The 25,832-nt window shown below is 46.5% G+C and overlaps 2 protein-coding genes across 4 annotated transcripts in view; one reads left to right on the top strand and one right to left on the bottom strand.

Moving 5' to 3' along the window:
* Positions 1 to 20,810, bottom strand: part of npepps (aminopeptidase puromycin sensitive) — a 28,302-nt gene extending 7,492 nt beyond the window's left edge. The window contains exons 1-18 of one of the 2 annotated variants that reach the window (XM_062545596.1): positions 20,461 to 20,810; positions 16,263 to 16,347; positions 15,096 to 15,173; positions 14,197 to 14,318; positions 13,520 to 13,627; positions 12,067 to 12,267; positions 11,371 to 11,467; positions 11,229 to 11,262; positions 10,288 to 10,402; positions 9,655 to 9,819; positions 9,347 to 9,451; positions 8,570 to 8,630; positions 6,274 to 6,383; positions 4,986 to 5,049; positions 4,013 to 4,152; positions 3,214 to 3,348; positions 1,715 to 1,958; positions 524 to 666 (exon numbers count right to left, since the gene is read on the bottom strand). In XM_062545596.1, coding sequence (XP_062401580.1) covers positions 524 to 666; positions 1,715 to 1,958; positions 3,214 to 3,348; positions 4,013 to 4,152; positions 4,986 to 5,049; positions 6,274 to 6,383; positions 8,570 to 8,630; positions 9,347 to 9,451; positions 9,655 to 9,819; positions 10,288 to 10,402; positions 11,229 to 11,262; positions 11,371 to 11,467; positions 12,067 to 12,267; positions 13,520 to 13,627; positions 14,197 to 14,318; positions 15,096 to 15,173; positions 16,263 to 16,347; positions 20,461 to 20,751 — 2,298 coding nt within the window. In that variant the 5' untranslated portion in view covers positions 20,752 to 20,810. The remainder of the gene's footprint in view (positions 1 to 523; positions 667 to 1,714; positions 1,959 to 3,213; positions 3,349 to 4,012; positions 4,153 to 4,985; positions 5,050 to 6,273; positions 6,384 to 8,569; positions 8,631 to 9,346; positions 9,452 to 9,654; positions 9,820 to 10,287; positions 10,403 to 11,228; positions 11,263 to 11,370; positions 11,468 to 12,066; positions 12,268 to 13,519; positions 13,628 to 14,196; positions 14,319 to 15,095; positions 15,174 to 16,262; positions 16,348 to 20,460) is intronic. The other variant, XM_062545605.1, reaches the window with a different exon arrangement.
* Positions 20,811 to 21,762: 952 nt separating this feature from the next.
* mrpl45 (mitochondrial ribosomal protein L45) lies at positions 21,763 to 25,832 on the top strand. Of its 2 annotated transcripts, none has more exons than XM_062531000.1 (8): positions 21,763 to 21,875; positions 22,949 to 23,150; positions 23,425 to 23,542; positions 23,669 to 23,767; positions 23,933 to 23,981; positions 24,371 to 24,520; positions 25,066 to 25,239; positions 25,628 to 25,832. In XM_062531000.1, the coding sequence occupies exons 1-8, from the start codon at positions 21,813 to 21,815 to the stop codon at positions 25,727 to 25,729; spliced, it is 957 nt and encodes a 318-aa protein (XP_062386984.1). In that variant the 5' UTR covers positions 21,763 to 21,812; the 3' UTR covers positions 25,730 to 25,832. The 2 variants fall into 2 exon arrangements, with proteins under 2 accessions (XP_062386984.1, XP_062386990.1); XM_062531006.1 differs by lacking the exon at positions 21,763 to 21,875 and adding an exon at positions 21,970 to 22,120.

Raw genomic sequence — 25,832 nt, 5'->3', positions numbered from 1 at the left:
GCATGTATCTGTGTCAATACACAGCTAAAGGACTCGGGCCCAGATCCAGAGTAATACCCTGACATCAGCTCCTCCTCAGCTCGTGTTCCTCCCTCCACCACTGTGTCTGTGTCTGTGTTGTGGCTTTGTGGCCGTGCACGTCTACACGGTCTTGTGTACGCTTGTGCATATGTGCGTGAGTCTGTCTGCATGTATGTACAGGTCTGTGCATGGGTTTTTGTGTATCTGTGTGTATGCATGCTGGTTATGTGCATGAGTCTGTGCATGTGTGTGTGTGTGTGTGTTTGAGTGTGTGTGTGTGTGTGTGTGTGTGCGCATCATGTTTGTTTACGTAAGTTCACATGTATGTGCATGCATGCATGTACTGTATGTTTTTGTGCATGTGCGCGTGCATGTAAGCATTGTGTGTATGTGGGTTCATGTGTGTGCATCATGCACTTTGTGTGTTTACATGTGTGCATCGTGTGTGTGTGTGTGTGTGTGTGTGTGTGTGTGTGTGGAGACGGGCTGCTGCTGAGCTTACTGGGCTCCTGAGGTCTGCCGAGAGGATCTGCTTGCCCTCCACGTGGTCCTTAAACCTCCGGCGCGCCTCCTCCAGCGTGGGCTTGTGGCCCGCCTTCCCCAGCTTCCCCAGCACCAGGCCCCGCAACAGAGCGTCCAGGTGGCCTACACACAGGGGACCGCGGAGGGAGCAGAGAGAGAGAGAGAGAGAGAGAGAGAGAGAGAGAGAGAGAGAGAGAGAGAGAGAGAGAGAGAGAGAGAGAGAGAGAAAGAGAAAGAGAGGGAGAACAGAGGACACGAGGCAGAAAATAAAGGGCAAAGAACAGGAGGGAAAGGGGAGAGTGTGACAGGGAGATATAGAAAAGAGGGCGGAATGAAAGCAAGTAGAGAGAGAGAGAGAAGAGAAGGTGTGAGGAAAAAAGAAAGAAGGAAGGAAGGAAAGAAAGAAAGAAAGGACAGAAAGAAAGATATACAGAGAGAAATCAATTAGGGGAGAAGGAGGAAGGAAAAGGAGGAAGAGAAAGAGGAGAGGAGAGTGTGAAGGAGAATGCAGAGAGAGAAAGAGAGAGAGTGAGAGAGCGAGAGAGAGAGAGAGAAAGAAAGAAAGAAAGAGAGAGAGAACATCATTAGCACTGGGTTTCACAGTTCACAGCACACCCACCCAGGAGAATAAGGCCACACTGGCCCTGCTTCATTTGGCCCTGTCTTCGCCAACACAGCATCCCCACCCCCCACCCCCCACCCCCCCCCCCCACACACCCCACACACACACACCACACACACCCCACACACACCCCAACCCCCCCCACACACACCCCACACACACCCCACACACACACACCCCACACACACCCCAACCCCCCCCACACACACCCCACACACACCCCACACACACCCAACACACACAGCCCCCACACCCACCCCACCTCTCAAGGACCGCAGCACCGTACAGTAGACCACACACCGCTTCACAATGTCTGCTATTATCATATACCAACAGGCCAACCGGCACAGCATACGAATGCTTTTTATTGCTTTTGGAGGCCGGCCCAAATCATTGTATCCTACCACCTGGGCCTTATCAGCTGTCTGGGTCGTTACCATCTGTGGTGCCTGCTTCTTAAATTCTCAAATTAACACCCCCCAACCCCCCCACACACCCCCTCACCCCCCCCCCCCCCATCCCCACCCTCTTCCTCTTCTTCGTCCTCACCAGACCCTGGCCCTTGAGGCCCACCTTCGCCCGGCTTGCTGTCCCAGCCCAGCTTGAGGCCGATGGGGGTGAAGAGGTCGCGGATGAACTCCTGGATGTCCTCGTGGTAGTCGGTGTGGGAGAGGAGCGAGGAGAGCACGCCCAGGTTGCAGCTGAGGTCGCTCCACACCGTGTAGTTGGGCTCGTTCACAAAGGCCTCCATCAGCTTCAGCACCTCCACCGTGCTGATCATGCCCGCCCGCGCCTGCAGGAGAGAAAATATCTCCTTGTCAAAAGGTCTGTGTTATGGTCTTACCAAAATGCTGCCGATCGGAGAGAGATAATACATGTGATTGAGCTTTGGCAATATTGTTCATGAAACTTTCATGCCAATAAAGCTTCATTGAATTGAATTGAATTGAATTAATACAAATGAAAGATAGAGGGCAGGGAAAGAATGGAGAGAGAGAGAGAGAGAGAAAGAGAGAGAGAGAGAAAGAGAGAGAGGGAGGGAGAGAGAAAGAGAAAGAGAGAGAGAGGGAGGGAGAGAGAGAGAGAGGGAGAGAGGGAGGGAGAGAGAGAGTTGAGAGGGAGAGTGAGAGCGAAAGGGGGAAGGCAACAAAAAGAAAAACAAGAAAGGGGAGAGCGAGTTGGAAAGAGAAACAGGACAGGCCACATCAAAGAGGCGTTGGTCAACGAGGAGGAGTGTTTGTGTATGTGTGTGTGTGTGTGTCGGGGGGGCAAAGGTGAGGGAAGAAGAAAACACAACAAACGGTAACGTACGCCAGTTGCAAATGCCACCGCGATGACACCACAGCACCGAGTCAATCATTGACACGTTTAACTACAGCTGCTGCTATTTGTGGCGCACCTCTCGTCCCCTTCCGTCTTTATCTGTGCTAATACGCACAGAACCAGAACTCTTCAGCTCTCCCTCAATAAACTACAGAGAGGGGAGTTAAGGTGGCCATCGTAGAGATAAAGACGAGAGGCCTTCACTGGAACAACCACGGCAGTAAAAAAAAAGTGACGAAACCTCACCAGATGTGTGGCAAACGAGCATTTGAATGGCTCAAGGTTTGTACGATGGACATGGTGATTCAAGTGTGTGTGTCTGTGTGTGTGTGTGTGTGGGTGGGTCTCATGAAGTGATTGTGCGGGTCCCTACCCCCTGACCTAGTCATGCAGCAAAGCCTGCCACTGACACATCTGTGAGCCAGCAGAAACACAAAAGCAGCATTGCATAACTTGGGCCAGTGTCAGCACTCAGCAGCTAAGAGCCACTGGGGAGCTAAGCTGTATTTAGATTAGCCGCTACGTAGCTTAGCTTGGCCGGCCCCATTGCTAACCTTTGCTTTGTTTCGCGTCCCCCCCCCCCGCCCCCCTCCCAGCCCATTCAGCTCAAGCTAATATCTGATTCATAGTCGCCGCGGCGGTGCTGTAGCCTAGCGGTGCTGTAGCCTAGCGGTGCTGTAGCCTAGCGGCACCATTGGCCGGCCCCCCCCCTCTCGGTGGCTCACCAGGGAGAAGAGGTCGTTCTGGAGGCCCAGCCGGTCCACAGGCAGCAAGGTGAGGTCCCGGACGCCCGGCAGCAGGCTCTCCAGCATGGCCGAGCTGTACTGGATGCGGTAGAAGCCCACGGTGCCTGGGTTAATCTGCAGGAGACAACAACAACAAGAGTGACCATTGGCGTCTGGAGGGATGGACGCTAGAGAGGTCAACATGGGGATGAGAGGAGAGAGGCGTGTGTGTGTGGGGGGGGGCAGAATTCCCTCTCAGAGACACATGGGGCTTTTGACAACTTTTCAACGCCACCAGGCAGAGCACTTATGACCAGTGAAATGTTACCCACCAGCGAGCAGCAGAATCCAAGGGCCGAGAGAGAGGGAGAGATTATGCATGCTTTGGCTCAATTAAGGGATCATGACCCAACAACAAAAAAACACTTGCAACACTCTGGACGCCATCCAATGCTTCTAGGGCACTTTTTCTGTGACTGCAGTATTTGTGAAAGAGTTTCTGCTAGCTCAAGGTTTGCAAGATGGACATGCTGATTCGAAGTGTGTGTGTATGTGTGTGTGTGTGTGTGTGTGTCCTTCCTTGACTTCTGCACAGACCAACTACACTATACTATACTGCACGGACAACTATACTATTTGAATCAACTGTGCAAAATGCTTACGGGCTTATCTTGAGGTCATAAAATGTTACATCAGAATAATAAAAGCATTTCCTGACTTCCCAATAGCAGATCTCATTTCATTGCTCAACTGCATTGCGACATAAACAAAAAGAAAACAAAGCTCCAGGGCTCCTGACCTTGACCCACTGCTCCGGGCTGATGTTGGGAACGGTGACGGTGGTTTCCGGTTGGTCCAGGAGCACCTTCATCTTGGTGCAGGCAGGGTCCTCGCTCGAACAAATACTGATAGGAACCATCCAGCTGGGGCAGTCCTCACCTGCAATCACAGAGGGGGGGGGATGAGATAACCACCAGCACGGCTGTAAACTACAGATATCAACAGTGGCCATTTTGGGTTCTCCCAGCATGCAATGAAAATAAATGTCTCCCTGTAATTTACCATTAGGCTATTTGCCACTGCAGATGACTGGAGGATCATTATGACATAAAATGCATACGGGACATTGATTTCATATTCTTATTTCGCTACTTAAGACTAGTCTCACAAAATAGCTCCTGAAGTCCACAAGATGGGGCAAGACCTTCGTGTCTATTTCTTGAGTCACATCGAAAATAGGCAAATTTACAAGACATGATGCTCCCAAGATGGCCAGAGAAACGGTCAGTGGCATACGAAACAACGTAGTATACGGGACATTCATTTCTCTCACACAGAGTGTAATCGTGCTACGTGTTGTGCTGCAATACTGATGCATCGTAGCCCAGATATGGTGATAGCGTTGTATAGTGGAGACCATCTGTGCCATGCAGCGCTTCCTAACCAAAGGATTTCAAAGAAAAAGGAAATTGAGTCTCTGAGCTTCCCACTCAAAACAGCAGCCTGTGCGCCGCCTGAGACAGTGATGTAACATGAAATACCGGTCTCACGTCTTGACCTACAACTCCCATAAAGGCATTTGTACACACACACACACACAGCCCCATCCCCCAGACCTCAAACACGATGACTGATAAAAAAAAAAAAAAAAAAGCAAAAAAAAAAACTCTTTGAACAAACACTATGTTCCCTTCAGGGTGAGCCGTGAGTGACCCGTGAGTGAGAGCTGGGTGTGTGCCGTTCAACAGGGCTGCCGAGCGAGCTCCTCTCACCATTGTGTGGTCCGCTGGCGCAGAACTTCTTCTGAGAGATCTTGAGCACGCGATCCTCCCCTTGCTGAGAGAACACAGAGAGCATTCCAGCAACTGATCAGCAAAATATGGCCACGCAGAGAAAATACCGCAAATACCTCACAAGACTAGCTGCTGAATTACTGACTATTGCACTGTTAATAAAAAGTTCAGAAAAAAACATTTTGTATATGTTCATTTATATATGTATATAATGTATATATATATACAGTGAGGAGAAAATGTATTTGATACCATGCTAAAGTTGCCTAAAAAGAGGAATATAAAATCGTCATTTGACAATTGATCTTAATGTCTTAATTCAAAAATTGAGTAAAAATAAAACCGCTAAGTACGCCAATTTTCTTTGTGATGGAAGAATGTTTCGTAAATAAATAAATGTTCTTCCTAAATGCTAGGGGGAAGTAAGTATTTGACCCCCAATGTAACCCTATGGGAATTCAACACATAGGGTTAACATAGGGGCGGGCAGATTTTTATTTTTTAAGGCCAGCTATTTTATGGATTCAGGATATTATGCATCCTGATAAAGTTCCCTTGGCCGTTGGAATTAAGATAGCCCCACATCATTACATACCTTTCACCATAGCTAGAGATTGGCATGGTGCTTTTTCCAGTAGGCCTATTAGCCTGTTTGATGCTCATTGAGCTCAATGCAAATCAAACAGGCTAATAGGCCTACTGGAAAAAGCACCATGCCAATCTCTAGCTATGGTGAAGGGTATGTGATGATGTGGGGCTATTTTAATTTCAAAGGCCAAGGGAAATTTATCGGGATGCATAATATCCTAGATCCATGAAATAGCTGGCCTTTAAAAATAAAAATCTGCCTGCCCCTATGTTAACCCTATGTGTTAAATTCCCATAGGGTTACATAGGGGGTCAAATACTTCCTTCCCCTAGCATTTAAGGAAAACATTTATCTATTTACGATACATTCTTCAATCACAAAGAAAATTGGTGTCCTTGGCGGTTTGATTTGTACTAATTTTTTGAGTTAAGGCATTAAGATCAATTGTCAAATGATGATTTTATATTCCTGTTTTAGCAGGGTATCAAATACATGTGCTCCTCACTGTATATATATATTTTTTTTAAATATGCTCATGTTAAATTATTGCATAGTCCTGAACATACAGAGAAAACACACACAGGGATAATGTCAAACTGACTAGTTTGTTGAGTGCTCAATAGTATCAATAGAAAGGGCAGTATATGTAAATATATAAAATAATAACGGCTGCTGCACCTGTTCCTGGTCCACTACGATGATGGGGAAGCCCATCTGCTTGGTCCAAGAGTTCATCACTGCAGCGATGGGCTTCCCACTGGCCTGCTCCAAACAGTCCCAAAGGTCCTCTGGACGGAACAGGAAACGAGATTCATCAACATCCAGCAAACATTAACACTTTCAGACAGTCACAAAACCCCCCCCCTGTTGTGATAACTAGGGCCTGGGAATTATGCGAGGTCAGCTCTCCACTCAGGCAGGAAACAAAACAAAAACAAAGCACATGTCCGTATACCATATTTGGCAGACTAGAACTGTGTGCTTTCCCCCAGTGGTTGTGACTGACGAAGGTAACATTCATTTGAATGGAGCTCATGCTCCTGCTGAAGTGCGAGCTTTCTCCAGCGCCTCTGGCTCCGTAACGCTGTTAAAAAGGCCAAGAAGAGACCCTGTCCAGACCCACGCTAATGTGGTTAAAATGGCCACCGCTCCCTGCACCAGGCCTGGGGGGGAGGCATTCAGTCCAGGCTGATGATACAGCATTAGTCCAAGGTGCCATCCTGCCAGATTGAGTTCCAGCCCAATCAAACGCACCTGACCAAGACAAACACACTCAGCTCCGCTCTCACACACCCCTGAAGGGCTTGAGTGGCATCAGATGTGTTTGATAAGTGCTGCGACTCCGCTACGCAGGGAGGGAGGAGCCTCGAGGTGGAGGGCTGGAGTTTGGCCACCAGTGGTTAGAGACGTTAGAGTGTCCAGTGTTTGTTTACAAGTCTCTCACACCTTGGCCAGATAAGAGAAATGTTTCAATTCCAAAAAGAAATGCTCTTGGCTTGTGAGAGTGCTGCTAAAAGATGTGATTCAAGCATCCACAAAACGCTTCTCCATTTGCAGCCAGCGCCTGAAACAGCCCACTATGATAGATGTTGTCTCTAATCAGTCCCCATTCATCAGCCAGTCAGAATGACAATGAAGACTAAAACAACGTTCTCGTCTGAAGCTCCACCAGCTGACTCTGCCTGAGGGAACAACGCTGCTATGGGCCACTATTGGAATAGTATACACTGCAAATCTTTTACACTCTTACAGAACGGCAAACAACGTTATCAGGTAGCCAGCAAAGATTGAAAGAGGTTGTTTTAATTTGCTCTTAACTTGTAAACATGTCATCAGGGGAATGTTTAAAGAAACACGCCGACTTTTTGGGAGAAATCAGCTTATTTGCCGTCTACCTAAAAGTTAGATAAAAGGATATAGAAACCTCTCTCTTCTCTGTGTGAACAATAAACCGATCGGAGATCATTAGCCTAGCTTAGCATAACTCACTGGAAGTGGGTTGTTTCAGTTAGCCTACAGCTACCCTGGCTGTAGCTTAAAGGGAGTTCTACTACAACCCCACTTCCCCAAGCGTTGGTGTGTTCCTTTAAACATTTTCTCTGATGCCTTGTAATCGTGACTCATTTGATCAAACTCCCAAGATGACTAGCACAGATAACGCTAATTAACACCTGCCAGACCTCAAACCAAAGAAACAAGCATGTTGGAACATGTTCAGAATGTCCACAGAAAATAAATGAATAAATGGTGTGTGTGTATGTGTGTGGGTGTGGGTGCACACACACCTTTCTCGCAACTTCTGTACACTTACAAAAAATTAAAAGATCTTTTTTTAAACACAAACTGTCTCAATACATGTACAGATGGTGGAAGCCTGCAGCAGAAAAGCTGCTGTTTGGGTCTCTTACCACACAAAGACAAACACACACACACACGCAGTCGCACACACACCCCTTCAAGTTTAAAATCCAGCCCATATGATCTGACGCAGTGCAGCCAAAAGCTCCAAATCATGCCATCTGAGCGCTTGAGACGGCCAACTGAGTCACTCTCACACCTCTGTGATCGCTCGCATACTCCGCTTGTGAAGCGTGGAGACGAGCTGATGAAGTCTCCGGGGAGCACTGGAGTCAGAGGCACGCCCTTCAGGCTGCCCGGCTCGCCAATAGCCTTTGGTAGGGCAGTTGGCACGGCACAGGCCAGGCATTCAGCATGCCCACGTGAAGCATTTCATTCTCCATGAGTCACATTTGGGCCTTTGGGATGGCAAACCGCTGGCAGGACAACAGAACTGCAAGTCCTGCAGACTGGCTTAGAAAAGGACGTCTAAAAAGGCACCCTGTGGTAGTCTTGCGGCACACGGACTGACCAAATGTGCCCACTTCCCACTTCCCTAGTCGTTACAAACACTGAACAACTTCTATGATAGGTCTACATATCACATATATACACGCATACCATATGCAAGGCTTACCTGTAGATGCATTTTTATGTTGAAACTTCAAAAGGTAAGCATTCATTCCTTTCCTAAAGTCCTGTAAAACAAATAGAAGTGTGTTTGCAAAAGTCATAGAAGTGTGCTTACACAACCAGTACAAGATGGCAAACTTTGCATAGCTGCAATTGGTTCTGATGACTCACTGTGGCATAAATAAAGGCCTATCAATGTGTTATCAGTGGCAGTAAAGTTTTCATAAACGTGCTGCTGATAGGTTTGCCACCGGAAAGACACGACGAGATCATTTGGCCTGAATAAGCCTGGGTGGATCAATAATAGTTCCAAGAGAAAGGTGGCTGTGATAAACAAAAGTTGCCTCGTCAGAGTCAAAAGCTAGTCACGGAAAAACAATTCAGTGTACCATCCGTTAACTCATTCAAAGTGAATCGTGCCGAGGTGACCTCCCGAGGTGGTCTCAGTTCGGTTTGCTTTAAAGGGGTCCGTTTGTTTGGAGCGTTCGCATATTATGCACAAAAAATGCTGAGTCATGGATCAGAGTTTGTTTAGAGGGCTGAATGGGACCTGAAAGTGTAGCATCCATTAACTCGTTCAAAAGTGCATCCGTACAAAGAATACAAATCTGCTTAATTGCAGTACCTTGGCTACTTGTGCAGACTGCAATGTGGCTCAAATAGCCTCTCAATCAGACCACAAACTGGCCCGTACTCATACTGACTGCCTGAAATGGACTTGCTAAAACAACAACAACAATCTTGATCACGTGACCTTGTGGCGCAGCGCTTATCTGCTCACCTCATCTCCTATGTAGTTGTGCAGCATTCTGATAACGGAAGCGCCTTTACTGTAGGATATGGCGTCGAAGATCTCGTCCACCTCGGAGGGGTGCCCCACATTCACCTGAAGAGCAGAGCACACAGGATGTCACAGAACATTCCAAGCCATGCTGACAATATGACACGGAGGGTATTGGATAGCGTGAGCCATCAGTGGAACTTCTTCAAACTTGACTGCTTGTTTAACGGGCCTTTTTTTTTAACTTAATCTTCCATTTCAGGGAGGTCCTCTTTTCAGGGCCTCTATAAGATGAGTCTCTTGTGTACCTCTATGGGGTGACTGTTGTCAAGTGCGTCCAAGTCCAGCGCCCGCGTGTAATCGGCCGACACAAACTGCGTCCAGATGTCGTACTCTGGGAAACAGTGGTCCACGCACAGGTACTCGATCCATGACGCAAAGCCCTCGTTAAGCCACAAATGGGTCCACCATTCCTGTTGAAGGGGAGAAGGGTTAAACACTGTGTGTACACAGATCCATTCGGCTACATGATTGTACATGCAAATGCGTTATTTTGCATGCAAATGCAATGCTGACAAGCCTGACTGTCTACCTGATCCCGTGTTTTAAATTACGTTTCAAAGGAAACAGGTCTCTGCTACAAATCTACACTTGGAGTGCGCATTACCGTAATTTCCGGACTATTAGCCGCGGCTTATACATTGATTTTGCAAAATTTCTTCAGCTATGAGGTTAATACACGGGGACAGTTAATATGGTATCAATATGGTTTTGTGTCTTTTAAATTGCATAAAACACTGTCCTGCGGCTTATAAACAATGCGGCTTATATGTGGGAAATTACTGTACTGAGGGGCAGGAAAACCTTTTCTTTCAGGGGGGAAAAAAATGTCTACACCCAGAACAGAGCCATGTCTTTGTGGGAGAGCCGTCTGGCCTCACCATGGTGACCAGGTTGCCGAACCACTGATGTGCCAGCTCGTGCCCCACCACCAGTGCCACCCACTGCCGCGAGGACGAACACGAGTTCTTCGGGTCGATCAGCAGAGCAGTCTCCCTGCAGGGGGGGGGGAAGGAGAAGAGGGGGCAAAAGGTCAAAGGTCGGCGCTCTGGAACAGCTGCACTGTACGTTACCATAACAACAGCTATGAGATCAAACAAGTACAGGCACCACACGGTCCTTCTCAGACTTTGAGTTGTTGAGATGAAATAAGACAGCCCAGTCTTACAAGTCGCTTAGTGAGTAATGTGCGATCTGTCCATTAAGGCATGTGCACGTCAGCATAAAGCTGGCCATTCACTGACTTCTACACCATTGATTATATTTGTCCACTGTGACAGATGGAGGTTGTAGACCACTGTGATACTGTATCTACAGTATTGAATCAAAATACTTACAATTCTAAAGATTTAGTCAAATATTAAATGTGAGATTTAGAACATTAATATGTGGCAGAGGTCGGGGGGGGGGGGACCTGTCACATACACAATCTCAAATAGGGTCCCTATACCGCAGTATTAAATCAGGCAGATCTGTATGTCCTTGTAGCGTCTGGCACACCATGCAAATCTGCTCTGATATCCTCTTCAATCACATCAGTCACCCTAGCCCACCCCAGACCTGGGACCTACAGTGCCGCTCTCTCCGCGCGACTCCCGCTCGGTATTTAACAAATGTCTCCTTTTTAATCTGCGCTTAGGGCATCATCCATCTGATGGGCTTACCCACTTTATTTGCCGTCAAGTCCCTCTCTGGCTCTATTGTGCTCACTCTTTTCCCCACGGTGGACTGTTTGCAAAAAATGTGCCGACCGGCCAGAGTGCAAAGTCTGAACGCGGTGGTGAATTTCGTGCTATTTAGCCCACACGATTCTACTACCCACCTGTAAGTAACAAGGCCCCAGTTTTCCATGGCACCTAATGGGAATGGGAAAAAAAAAGATATTGCTGAGTTAGTTCACTTCCTGCTATTTAGCCAATCAGAAGCAGCGAAGATGTTGATGAGATAGAGGCCAGGAGACTCACCAGCAGCAAAATCAGCAATAGCTATAAGATCGATTTTAGGCAACGGATAAGGAACGTTGAAGTAGTCTTTGTAGAAGGGTAAGGTCTTTGTAGCAACCTAGAGGGAAAAAAAACAGACATTAGTGTTCAAATCTATTAACAACCAAAACCTCTAATGATTATCGAGCAACAATGGCAACAAGGAACCAAAATCTAAAACATGGTCTTCACAAGTTTCTTGAGCATTCTGTCTACTGGACACTGTTCACTTGGAACACATTGCTCAATCTTCTGATCCACATGCAAGAGAAGCTGTGAGGAGTCTGAACTACCAATTACACGCTCCTCATCTCCTCTTCCTCCCCCAGGCCAACTCTTCCTCCCTCCCTCTTCCTCCTCCTCCCGACCTGCTCCTTGGCCCGTGTCTTAGCAGGTGGAACCTTATCGGAGCATTATCCCAGGCTTAGGACTGCACGCAGTGGAGCAGTGCGGCCCAGTACCACGGAGCTGATGACTCAGTCCAAGAAGACGCAGCTTACCTTACGAAACGGATGTCTCAAGGTAGCTGATAAGCCCCAATGACCAAGAAGAATAAAATCTCACCCATGCTCATTTCCCGCTATATTACGGTAATATTTCGTTTTTTATATTACGGTAATATTCCGTTTTTTCTTCTTCTTCAGATTTTCAGAGTGGGCGTGGTGCAGTGTGACATACCTCCAGTGCAAATTTCCCTTGCTCCGCCTTCCCCACGGGTGTGTAGACGCGCACCATAATGCCGTCCGACGACTGGCTCTCCACAAAGTCGTACTCGCCGATGACGAATGCCACGAGGTACGTGGACATGATGGGTGTGGTGGCGAACTTCACCTCTACAAGGCTGTCATCTTCTGGATATGGCTTTCGATCAATGACATTCTGCGGAGAGGAGACATCCGAGACAGACTACGGGTTAGCCCATGAGGATAAGGGTGTGCATACAACAATGTGAGCACGCAGGCACACACACACACACACACACACACACACACACACAGAATCAGAAAACAAACACTGGCATTCCAGTCATAGCAGCCTCTGCCAGTGCTTTTCCAACTGCTCTTCCAAACTGAGCCTTTAATGCTTTCATTTCCTCGCCGCGGCCAAGACACAGGGCCGGAGCGGAGCCACGGACAAATTCCGGTCGGTCATATGACGCCGGACTGCGGCAGTTAAGCGTCCCCAGAGTTTGGAAAACGACGGGGCCACAATTACAGGAGTTCATAAAACACCAGGGAGCGCGGCCTGCCAACGCAGACACCACATCCACACAATTAGCCTGCTTGCTGAAGCTCAACTTGCTTTTGAGCGGTCTTTTAATGTGTGTGTGTTTGTGTGTGTGTGTTTGTGTGCGTGTGTGTGTGCCCGCGCACACACACATCCTTGCATGCGTGTCTGGATCGCTGCAAAAAGACGACACTGAAAAACCCGCATCCACAGTAGGGACTAAAAAAAAAAAACCCCGGCAACTCATGGCCCGGGAACGAGCGATCCGAGGCGCCGGGTAATGAGAGCGTAGCGCTTCCCCGCGGGCCGCCGTGGGCGTGGACGGGGCTCAAAGAGGCGGCGCTGTGATGCTACATGTGGTGTTCTGGGCTTTTTATTTATATCATTACGATCGGGCCGTGTCCCCAAGACTCCTCTGGTCTACGCGCCGAGGAGGAGAGTGACAGCTGGGCTACTTCAGCTGCAGGAGTCACAATGCCTTCTGGCCAGGTGTTACATAAGCTCTCTCTCTTTCTCTCTCTCTCTCTCTCTGTCTGTCTGGGAGAGAGGGAGGGAGGGAGGGATGAATAAACACAGATGAAGAGAGGGGGGGTGAGAGAGCGAGAGAGACAAACAGGGAAAAAAGAAAGGATAGGAAGAGAGGGAGATAAAGGTTAGAGTGAAAAAAAGAGAGAATAAACAGAAGCACATCATCAGACTGGGAAACACCTAGAGGGGTGGGGAAGGCAGAGAGAGACCGAGAGAGATGGAGAGAGAGAGAAAATGTAGAGAAAGTGTGTGTGTGTGTGTGTGTGTGTGTGTGTGTGTGTGGCAGTGAAACGTGACTCAAATAGTTTTAGGGCCCTGACTCATGTGGGGCCTGTTTTCCCAGTGGCAGCCAGAGGAGCAGAGGTCAGACATGTACCATATTTGACAAGGCTACTCGGTCCTTGGGAACGATCAGGCTGATGTCGAAGGTGGCTTTGATGGCGGGTTCGTCCCAGCAGGGAAAGGCTCGGCGGGCATCCGTGGCCTAGAGAGCGAAAGAGAGAGTGCAAGAGAGAGAGAGAGAGAGAGAAGACACAGGGACAGAGATGAAAGTAGTTAGAGGTGACCAGAAGGAGTTCATTGGGAAAAACAGGACAACACAGACAGAGCACTTTAAAACAGCACATGCCTGCAGCCAGGACATGTGCCGAGCATATATGCATATACCATACATATATGCATTGTGCATGTACTGTACACACACACACACACACATAATCACAGGCACACAGGGGACTATAGCATGCATTTGTTGCTGTTAATTGAATCCACGGTCTGCATCTCTAGATGGACCAGCGTCCATTAACTCCCTCAATATAGATCTTCGTCCCTTCTTCCTGTTCACTCTCTCCGCGCAGCAGTTAACCATTACCAGACGCTCAAGGTTTACCATTACACAGCCAGGTTTGCAATTTAGCGACATGTTTTGAGGTCAATCCATAGTAAAGACACACTGGACGCACCGTGCACATTCTACGTGGTGTATTGTTTGCCCAGGTGTTGAGATTTGCTTGGTTTGTTTGTTTGTTTGTTTGTTTGTTTGTTTGTGCTTACCTCAAACTGGGTTACGGCAGCATAGCGCATTTCTCCCGACGCACTTGCATATTTACTCCTGTAGAAGCCTTTCATTTTGTCGTTGAGCTCCCCAACAAAGTCAATCTTCAATGAGCCCGACCCTGAGGGCACACGGACACAGAGGAGGGCGTTATCAACACGGTCAGCTCTCACCGGACAAAAACACAACGGCCGCCGCGCGACATGGCCGCTTTATAATAACATGCTTTAGAAAGAACATGAGCCAGGGAAAACAGGCACACAAACGGAGGCATGTGTGCATACATATCAAATTGCAAGTTGGAACATCACACTTAAAAGGCTACTGCAGCTTCCTTGACAAGACGAGCGGCTCTAGGAAGTGGTTTAGTCGTTTGGTCCGACCTCCACTTGCTGTGCAACATTACAGCGGGGCCGGGCTGTTTGTATTGTGTGCATTGGGTGGTGGATCCGACCAGCTGGCGGTGGTTATGTGGTGAATGCGGCCTTTTGAAACGCTCACAATCGGCCGGCCGCTTCACCAACTCAAACACTGAGACGCGCTCTTGTCTCCTAAATGGCCCCCTAACGAGGAAACAACTATGGCAACTGATGAGGGTGCTGTTGACACAGAGCTTGTTGCCAGCCACCACAACGAAAGCGCCTCATTCTATACGTTGACAGCTCACACAATGAAGAGGGGTGGAGGGAGAACAGGGGTTGGAGGGGGGGGGATGGGTCGGCACAGCAGCATCACATTTAATGTGGAGAGTGGAAATTTCCGTTAAGTGGAGGTGCGAAATCTTAGATAGCCATTTGTTTTGAACGCGAGGTGGCTTGCTGCTCGAGGCCTTCAATACTGGCACGATTGTTATTGTGTAAAGAGATTAGTGGCATAATAACCCCCCACCCAGACTCACCTTTCTGGAGAGCGCTGGGGAACGACAACGTGACTTTCTCATCCTCGTTCTGGTAGTTGAACCCTGTGGCGCTTATTTCTAGCAACGACAAGGAAGAAGACAAATAATAACAATTAAGTCATTGAGGCTGATGTGAGATCAAAGTGGTCAAGAGAGCTCAACATTTGCCCTTTGGGTAAAAACACAGAGTTTGAATGGGCCCAGGAAAGAGGAGGACATTATTTTACATTGGCAGTAGACTTCTGCATGAGTAATACTTTAATAGAAGGTGACAGCGCCATGGCCCAGTTGAAATGCATCATACCATGCTCCACCAAAAACACACCAACAAAGGCGACTGTAAAGGCCTTTGTTATAGTTCACTGATATTCAAGATAGCATTAGCCTCTCATCCGGGACCTTCCCTACTGTGACCTTGTATTATGTAACTGTGTCACTACTAGGAAGAGGAAGGGGAGGGGAAGGGGTGGACTAACGTGCAAGTGACACTTCTCCCTCAAAGGCAAATCATGCTCAATTTATTTAGCCTATTTCCAGATTGTGCAGATACTAGGCTAATGCTAATGGGATAAACAAGCATAACCCGGCTAGATAAATAATTAGACGGGGCTAATGTTGTGATGGGAGCATCTGTGTTAATGACACTCAAAGATGCGCTGCCAACCACATTCATTTTATATGAGTTACTGATCTGCACGGCATGCCTGTCAATAGCCTCTACTGTACTTCAGCGAGAGGCAGCAACTATAGAACTGCTTGCTTTTATTTTTATGTTTACCTTCCTGCCTGTGTGGTGATTAAAGTGAGTGTGCTAGGGACAGCATCAGTGAGATGCCTCTTAAGTGCAGGATGCTCTGAAGCAGCAGCTACTGATTTTTCCTGGCGAGCTACAGACACGCTCACCTCTCTCTATGCCCAGGCATGACACACGGGAAAAATGACCACAGAGGCTGGCGTGGTCTTTTTTGTACAAGTCCAAAGAAGCTAACCCAAGGGCTGTGTAAAGCTGATTAAATAATCAAAATGTTTATTAAAGCCAAGGCATCTATAGCCAGGACTCTGCCAAACATTCATAACCCTGAGAGCCTGGACAGTGTTTGTCACCGGCTGCCGTGACAACCGGGAGTTTGTCTCCCATTCCGCAGCTGTTTCCCCGGCTGCACTCACCTTCACCTCCTTCGGGCGCGAAAGACGCTGTGATGATGTCGATGTCTGCGCAGTTCATCACAATCTGATTTGTTCCTTGTACGACCTACGGGACGACAAGAGGGTCATCAGTCACGTCAGCAAGAGAGAGAGAGAGAGAGTGGGGGAGCGGAGGTGGGGGTGTGTGGGGAGGGTGTGAGGGGAGAGTGTGTGGGGTGTGTGGGGGGGCGGGTTCAATGGTCTGCAAAATGCCAGCACTCACCACTCCTCGCTTGGTTAACCGAAGGTCAATTACGCGAATTTCAGATTAAGATCACTAATATTAATGGCGGCGCCAACTGCTGACACTGTGGTATGCCTCGCTCACCGCACAGTTGGCACTCTGGGCCCTGGCTGCAGCTGTAGCCTGTTTAGAGGGGCGGGGGGGAAATGTCGGGAGCGCCGGGGACCGGGGGGCCGGGGGACCTGCGCACGGCAGATGTGGCGTGGAGAACCGGACACCTCGCCCGCTCGCTCCTCGATCACTCCGCGCTCACCGGCACAGAGGAGCGGTCCTAACGACAAGTGAATCAAGCGAACAAAAACTAGCCGCACGCTCTTCTGCTTCATTATTGCTGCTGCTGCTGCTGCTGGCAGCAGAGCAAAGCAGTTTAGTGACTCCGGCTGTGAAGTGCACTCCCAGGCTGAATTTACAGCCAAAATATACAACAGTTGCCCTTAGTAATGTGCATTTCACTCCCGCCCAACAACTACCAAGGCTACCAAGAAAAGGGCATCGTTGTCTCGCGTGCCCGCTGCTGTGGTCTGCAGACTAGACAGCCGCAGGGGCCTTCTCTCCGCTGCAAGGCAGATGAGTGTTCTGTTGGGCTGGCAGGGGCACAGGTGAGTCTGGACTGGTCAGCCCAGCCCCCTCTATTCCAAACCAAAGGGCATGTGTAAAAAAACGATAATAGATGGAGGTTTGTGAGATCGCAGTGGACCGCTGGACACTCACTCACTCACAATTGACAGTGGAGCGAGTAGGGCTGTTTTGAAATACATTTCATGTTAGAGTGACTGCGTAATCTTTCGAGACCTGTCTATCTTCTAGACAGATCTACCTCAAAACCCCTGCAGCAAAGTCAGGAACTTAAAGAGGTCTAACTCGTGAGAGCAATGCACAAAATGAACACACAGAACAAGGCCCTTTATATATCAGTAACGGTGCTGAAGCACAACTTCAGTAGTACTGAGCGAGTACATCACCGCTCTCTGAGAAAGGCCACGGCAGGTTGGGCAGGAGCATGTTCCTGCCAAATAGCCTCTATTAAAAATAACAGGTAGCACTCTCACACTCTCACAGGAAATCTATAGCGATAGAGAACTTTGCGTGGTGGGAGAGCTTTGTGTTTTGGAAACCCGAGTCCACTCTTTCCTGGTGAGGTGAGGGCTTTCGAGTCTAAATGAGGCTTGTTGTGGCTCGATGTGACTTGGATGCAATGTGAGAGGCGCCCATGTGACCTGCACCGCTCCGGCCCAGGAGCACAGTGGCACACTGAATTTCCATGCCATGCTTTTTCCCCTCCTTCTTCGTTTCTCTCTCTCTCTCTCTTTCGCTCTTTCTCTTTCGCTCTCTCTCAGTCTCTCTCACATTCTCTGTCTGTCTTGTTCGCTCGCGTTCTCTCTCTCGCGCGCGCTCTCTGCGTAGCCCAGTTTCTGCCAGTGATATTCATAGTTTGCGGCATTGTGGGGGCTGTAGTTAATTTAACGGTTCAGTGACGACTAGCTGGCCAACCGGACATGATGGTGGTGGCGGAGAGCAAGTATGGAAGGGGCCGGGGGGGGGGGGGGGGGGGGGGTTGAACGAGGAGGTGGCAACTGCTCCAACAGGACATTACACGTGATTTGTGGCGTCCCAAGGCAAGGATTCCCAGGAACGCATTAAACTGAGGTGGGCCATCACAATGTCAGCTGTAGTTTCATAGTGGAAAGGACAGATATATGCACTGGCAAAAGAGAAAATCAAACTAGATCAGGAGCTTCCATGCACAATAATGTAAAATTCACAGGAATCAGACTCAACATTTTTTGAAGAAAGATCAGGCCTACCCTACACACAGGACTGGATTTGACTTCCAGATACACAAACCAAACCTGTGGCACTGACCAGACAACTTTGGATTACTGGAGAGACCATCAAGTCAGAGGACTGGAGCTGCTGAACTTGGACCGATGACCAGGTTCTCCCCACTAACGAGCAGTCTGCAGCAGAACCCATTTTCACAGAGGACAGCCAATAAGAATCCATAGACAACTCATCTTGTGACTTGTGAGTTCTGATGGACAACCGGATTTGCAACGCGCATCATCGGCATGGGAAAGCGCATCACTGATAAGCATCAAACGGCACTAAAAGCCCTCTCAGAGCGCCCGGACCGAACAGCCTCCGCCCTCCACCCAATGCAGCGTGGCACATAGTATGTCAATTTCACAGGAGCATTCCGAGAAGTAGCTCGCGTAGAATGCTGATTACACACCTCTGAAGGCCCCATGCATATCAGTCATCATGAGACCTAAGGAGGACACTATAGGATCCTAAATTAGAGACGCCGTGAGGCACTGAGCGATACGCTGATCATCCATGTAGAGGCAAAGTATCACGACACCTTACAGTGTACTGTCCAAGTATGGATCCTGAGTATGGAGTAACCATGATGCTTCATAGCATGCTCACAAACTAAACACAAATACAGTTGAAGACAACTTACAATGTTCAGTTCTGTTACTATGAGGACAAGCTTTCCAGGCCACCACCTATGGCTAACCGATGTCAGCGGAAATCCTCTGGTCAAATGTTAACCTCATGCTTCATTTTTGTGCCAGTTCATAAAATGTGTGCCAATACCTCCTCTTATATGGCATGCATGCAATTGATGCAAATCTCTCTTTTTTGCATAGACAATGCATGTGCACCTGCAACTTCAGATGTGATGACATACCAAGACTTGGAGGGTTTTTTCAGTGTATTGACCGAAGGGAATACCAGGGAATTTGCTGCCACAACAAAACACAGCAGTCAAACCAGCACATTTCCCCATGTGGCGCTCAGTGTCAATAACTCGACATAATGGGATGACGGAACACCTTTAACACTGCTTTGGTTCAAACAGCTAGGAGTTGCAAAGGTCAATGCCTGATGGTCAATGAATATGTTTTCATTGAGAGTAGTAGTGCGTGGAGGTTAAAAGAATACTGGTTCCTCCGAAGTCTGTCGACTTCGTGTGTTCAGGCAATACCCTGGCCTGGCGCAATTATACTAGGCGGCTATTTCCTCAAATCACACAATTCTGCGTGGCCCAGATAGCGTTCGCAGTTAAATACAACCATTTTAAGCCGGAGGAAAACAACCAAACTTCTTAACAGGTCGCACTACTAACTTAATTACACAATTTCTTTGCTTGGTCACCGAGCTTCATCTCAGCGTGAGCCAGTCAAACGATTCTGAAAATTGGCCATGCTGGACACAACATTTTCCATGCAATATCTTTCACCTAACATAAACTTGGCCTGTCACTTAAAGTTATGCTTTGATTAAACAATATCTGATCTTGATAATATCATGCGTTGATACTGTAACGTTACACAAACACTAAAATGAATACGGGCTATTCATTCGGCTGCAGTGAGCGCCTGATTTAACGTGACTTAACCTCGTTCAGCTATGTAGGATTTTCAACCAATATTCAATAGCACTATCAATGAACTTCTTGCGTTCGCTAGCTGCACAACTGGTGACTGATGTGAACTTGCTACTAACCTCACCTCGGCTATGCATCGCCAACTACGATATTTCCCTATACGAGAGGCCAGCTAATCGAATAACAGAAGTGAGCTACTGTTCAAAACAATCACACCGAACGATTGCCCTCCATATACATCTGCTTCACCTCATAATGGAGCATTAGATAGCAGGGACAGCTGCTAACCCAGACACATATACGCTTAGCTAGGGACATTACCAGGCTAACCGTAGGCTACCGCTCAATTGTGATAACGTTAGCTAATGTTAGCGCGCTGTGGCTAGCGACCACGGCATTCAGGCTGGATAGTTAGCCTGCTCGCTAGGTGGCTCAAAGACGTGGTCTAGGAATTCCAGAATAACATAATACGTTTTTATAACACGTGCTGTACAACCTTAACCCAAATTCACTAATATGCGTCTATTTTCAGTCAAACTTACCTCAATCCGCGCATCCAACTTGCCCTCGAAAGTGAAGTCGATTAAGTCGGGCTTCAAACACAACCCATAGTTGACAGGGTAGACGTCAGTGGGCAACCGTACGAAAGGCCTCCTCTCAGGCATAGTGATTATATTTTGGATGGTAGCGTTTGCAGAAACGGTGCTGAATTTTACTTTGAATTTGAATGTTCTTAAGTTAAGTGATGCAGGCTTCGAAAACAAAACCGGACTTCGGGGAATGACTTGCTTAACGAATGACAGCGAGACCTGACGGCTCAGAAGCAGCAACATAAAATCTTCTGTAATGCTGCTAGCTAACTATCCGTCCACCCCTCTCACTTCAGTTCCACCGAAACAACTAGATGTGTGTACGTGCGCGCGACTACAAGGAAATTACGTCATTGCGTTGGAGTGGCCCCCTAAATCAGGGGATCGCTCATATGGCCTGAAGGTTTTGAACCTCAAATTTGATATTTTCAGATTTAAAAACTACGACCAAATTGTGTTGCACGTAAGAAGATTTTTTTTTAAATGAGAACAAAATAATGAAAAGCATTGGCCAATCAAGACTCATTGAAATAGATTGAACAGTGTCAGATAATCTCCACATTTTTGGTCAACCAAAACACCCCACATTTTGGTCAGCCATGCACATGGCAGGAACAAAATTATATTTTAAGGAACTGAATATTTTGGATCTGATAATTAGGACTGATGTGGCAATAAAAAAACCTCAAGTTTCTCATGTAGCATGTGAGGTGTGTGACATCAATTGGGTGTGAATAGATATCAGCAGTCTACATCACAGCCTATGAGATCTCTGCAAAACAATACTTTTTCGACTATTCAATGAGCTAATACGAAAGGAATTACCTGTTCTGAGATATGAAATGTCGATTTGAACTCATGATGTGTTGTTTAGGCTAATTTATTTCAGCCTTTTCGCTGGAATATGTAGTTATATCGAGGAAGAATTCTGAATGATGTGTTTTGTATTTGACGCAAAAAAAAAAGATGATGATGTAAGGATGTGTAAACATGTCCTGTCAAGGAGAAAGGTCTTGGTTTGTATGTTTTTATGTGCATAAATGTGGTCTGTGTATATCAATTGTACTAATTCCCAGTCACAAATATAAACGAAAGGAAACCAAGTAATAAAATAATGTGTATACCGGTAGTTTATTTGCAATAATCACACAATATGCTCACATTAGGTGTAGGCTACATTTTGGTCTTGTTTTGGATCTTATCAAGTTTGACGACATTGCAGTACTATTTCTGTACTGTAGGTGGTGGTAAACAGTTACAGGTGCAGTCAGCAAGACACGTTTTGGAGAAGAAGAATTGTGAAAATGGCGACTTCCATTTGTAGGACGTTGGTGCCTCTTCATCGATTATCATCTTGTCTTTCGAAGGTTGTATGCAACACATTTAAGTCATTACAGTTATTAATTATCTGCACTTTTAACATTGTAGCCTGGTGTTCTGTTATAAAGCTTTTTCAAACAGCTATCAATCGATGTGGTTATCGAGCCAACGTTGGCGTTAAATAACGTGTGGTCCTCCTCCTGAAAGTGTTTGTAGCAAACACACTGAATGTGTACATGTTTTGAGTCATGGCAAATTATAAAGTTGCCACCCGAAAAATGATTCTGCTAAGGTGGGTCAATGCAAGACTAATTTAAACACCTAATTTAAACACCTTTGACACTCGCAGTTGACATACTCCACGCAACACATACTTTTTTCACGCACATTTTTAGTCTTCGCTTCCTCCATGTAAAAATGTGTGCTGTTGTAGTATAGGTAAACATTGGGTTAAGAAATCAACAAAGAGAACAGGAGATGGGAGAAAGGACTAGGAAGTTTTTCCTGAGGAGATATTTTAAGAAAGACAGTTAGACTACGGTTCTTCCAAAGAGGGCAGTGAAAAAAGAAGAGAGAGAATGTGGGGCTTTAAGTGAAAGATGGTGAAGAGGTGAGCCAGACAGACAGGTATTGATAAACGCTCTGCTGTTGACCTGTATACGTATCGTAGATATTTCATTGCTCATTAGCTCTATCTCTCTTACGTACAGACACGTTATTTGCAAAGTTAATTGAAGACTCATGCAGGTCCATTATGTACTATGCAAAACTACAGTATTATGACTTAAGTGCAAAGTGTAAATAGGAAATTCTAAATATTTGATTTGAAAAATATTTGTTTTGTTCAGTGAACTCAGAACTCTGTAGGGTTTTCCTTAACATGCTTTTAAGCCTTCGGTCTAGAGTTAAGAAGGATTTATTAAATGTAAACTCGGAGTACAAGGAGTATTAAACCTCAAAAGGCTGGTCATGCACTTATTGCAGTGTCAATCACCATTATTTCTGTTTGGTGGAGGCCCGTTGATCTATTAATTGGTTGCACAGTGGAGAAAGCAGTGTTTCCCTTGTGTTTTCTCTTAGAAAATGTTGTAAATGAATTCCTCATTTCATTTTTAAACAGGGTGCTGAGGCAATAACACTACGAGAGACACGATGTGCACTCCCAATGGTCGTCCAGATACGAACAAAGAAACGGTATTTTGTTCCTCCTTCAGCTAAAAAAGACTCGATGAACCAGATGGACCAGGAGAAGCTAGCACGAGCAGCGGGTATCGTGCCAAGACAACAGTACATGGAGAGAACTATTAACATCTCATGCACTGGTAGGCGCTACTGTCATCGTTTTGTTGAAAGTGGATAACAGCCTACCATCTACTTCAAGTCAAATATCCTGAGAATTGATTCAGAATGTAATTTCTATTTGTTGTTCATCAGGATTTTTAAATACAAACTGTGTAGAAACATTTGGGTGTGGAGAAAGTATTCAAATGTATATACTATACAATATATTAAAATGTACACTATATGTGTTTGCTGTAGAGTAACAGGAAGTCAATCCCATGTACTACTAGGCTACTTACTCTGTTGTGTCCACAGCTGGCGTGTTTGATCCATATATCCCACCGGAGGGGGATGCCCGGCTCTCGTCCCTCTCGAAGGAAGGACTCAAGCAGCGCACAGAGCAAATAAAACAGTCTGCTGCCTCGCAGTTAGCGTGAGTCGAGCCTTTTTCTATTTATTTGTAACATGGGAGCATGTGTCCATTAAAGAGAGTGTGCTGCACTTGCCATGCCTGGGCATGATGAGACAATATCTTAGTGGAGTATTTCTTTCTCATCAGGATTCGTAAAATCAAAGACTATGATTCTGATTTCACCACCAAGAACTTCGCCGTTCGAGCACAGGAGATCTTCATTGAAGCTCACGAGGCACTTACAAAGTAAAGAACAGCTGTTTCTCCCCACAAACTCAATCTCTTGGTCTTTACTGTGCTCAGTGAAATGCGAGGATAACTTATCAATGTTTGGATATCAAGTGTAAGAACACAGACCTGATCCTGCAAACTCAGACTTTTGTCCTTTTTCTTTCCTGTTTTCGTTCCCAGCTTCAATAAGGTCAAACTCCATTCCTTGGTGACAGAAAGATGTTACCCTGTAAGTCCTACTGATCATACTATAAGACTTATCATATGTTTCTTATTGCAACGTTGCATAGATTGCTATTCACGGAAAAAGCCAACATACAGAGTGAAACTGGTGACTGTTCCAATCAGTGAATATATGCTTTATTTTTGTAATATATTCCATTCAAGTCAACTGTAACTAGTTGGATCCCAGACATTTTCAGTATGGACAGTTGGATTCTGGCACTGGTGTGGACTCAAGTAAATAGGAAATTGTCCGTGACTGCATTGCATTTCAAAGCCGTAATGTCTACAAAATGCCACAATCAGTTATGAAGCTGGCATGAAGAACTTTGAGGAAGTTAGTGGGATGTTGCAACTGTATCATGCCCTCCTAATCTCCCTTTTGGTGCTCCACAGGAAATGGTCAGAGGCAGTCGTTATAAAACGTTACGGTGGCGCTTCGTTGAGTCCCTGGAGCCCCCGAAGGTGGTGCATACTCGATGTCCAGACATGGTCAGCAAAGGCAACCTCTACGCCCAGGTGACGGTGCGCATGCACTCCAGACAGGTGAGCCGCAAGCCACGACACTGAATGACTTTCCACAACTCCGTGGGTGTCTTTTTTTGGGCACATTCATTCAAGAGTTTAAAGCTTTGTCTCTCTGGTCAGTTTCACTGTCAGCATGATAAATCATTACATTACATTGAATTCATACCAATGTCCAAGTCTTTCTGGCACTTTACTGTCTTTTCTCAGTGCCATTCTTCAGAACTACATAAAATTTTATTTGGCACATCAAATTATACAAGGTACAATATGCACTGTAATGCTTGGTCATTTGACTCCAATGACTGTGCAGTGTGCATTGAAAAATAAATGATTGAAGATGAAAGATATGTATGCTGTGATGTGTGTACAAGTATTGTCATCATGTTATATGATCAGGTAGGGCCTACAGTTCTCATTCATGATGCAGATAAATTGTCTCTCAGTACCGGTGTTTAGGCAGCGGTGACATTTGCACAGATGATTTTCTTCGGACTGACTGTTCCTGATGTAAATGTCCTGAGTTGTCTTACACATTATCCTCCTGCTGCTCCCTGCTGTGTCAGACTCTGGCCATTTACGACCGCTTTGGGCGCCTGATGTTGGGTAGCGAAAGCGAGCCGAGGGACGTGTTGGAATACCTGGTCATCGAGCGGCACCTGATCAACCCCTACGGCATGTGGAGGCTCCACGCCAAGATCGTGCCTGCCTGGGCTCCCGCCAAAGAAGCTATTATTAAGGTCAGCAGCACATGCTTTGGATGTGATGTCATGAACATTTTACCTATTATATTTATTAAAGAGAATATTTTGGCAATAAATTGGCAATTTCACTTAACTTTATGTTAAAATACATCAACTCACTTTGTGTAATTGTAAGTAATCCCACATTAGAGGTATGTTTATATTTTACAATGTGTCATTTGATTTGAGCAGGCTGAAGTCGGTGGACAAAAGCATTGTCCCTCACCGATCACACAGCCCCTTGAAATGTTGCAGAAAATTCCACTGAATTGAATTGGCCATTCCCAATGTTCAGACAATACAATATCTCTTACCAAAAAACCTTGCATAACTAACTTATTTAGTGTGAATTCATTTAATTTGTATGTTGTTGTAATTCCCACAGACTCTTATGATCCCTGGGCCTACATTGAAACCAGAACAGGAGTTTGAGGATCTCAACTATGAAATTCCCAAACCCAAGACCCAAGTGCAGTGGCACAAGTAGACCAATGAGAGGCGCTGTGCACCAGGTCTACCAACACCCAGGCTGTACATTTACCCCCCTTTTCCCCAGACTTTTCAAAATAAATACAATAATTATGCGCAAA

This window comes from Sardina pilchardus, chromosome 1 (genome assembly GCF_963854185.1).
Source record: "Sardina pilchardus chromosome 1, fSarPil1.1, whole genome shotgun sequence".
In the NCBI taxonomy this organism is placed as follows: domain Eukaryota; kingdom Metazoa; phylum Chordata; class Actinopteri; order Clupeiformes; family Clupeidae; genus Sardina; species Sardina pilchardus.
This window is presented reverse-complemented; position numbering and strand designations above follow the sequence as displayed.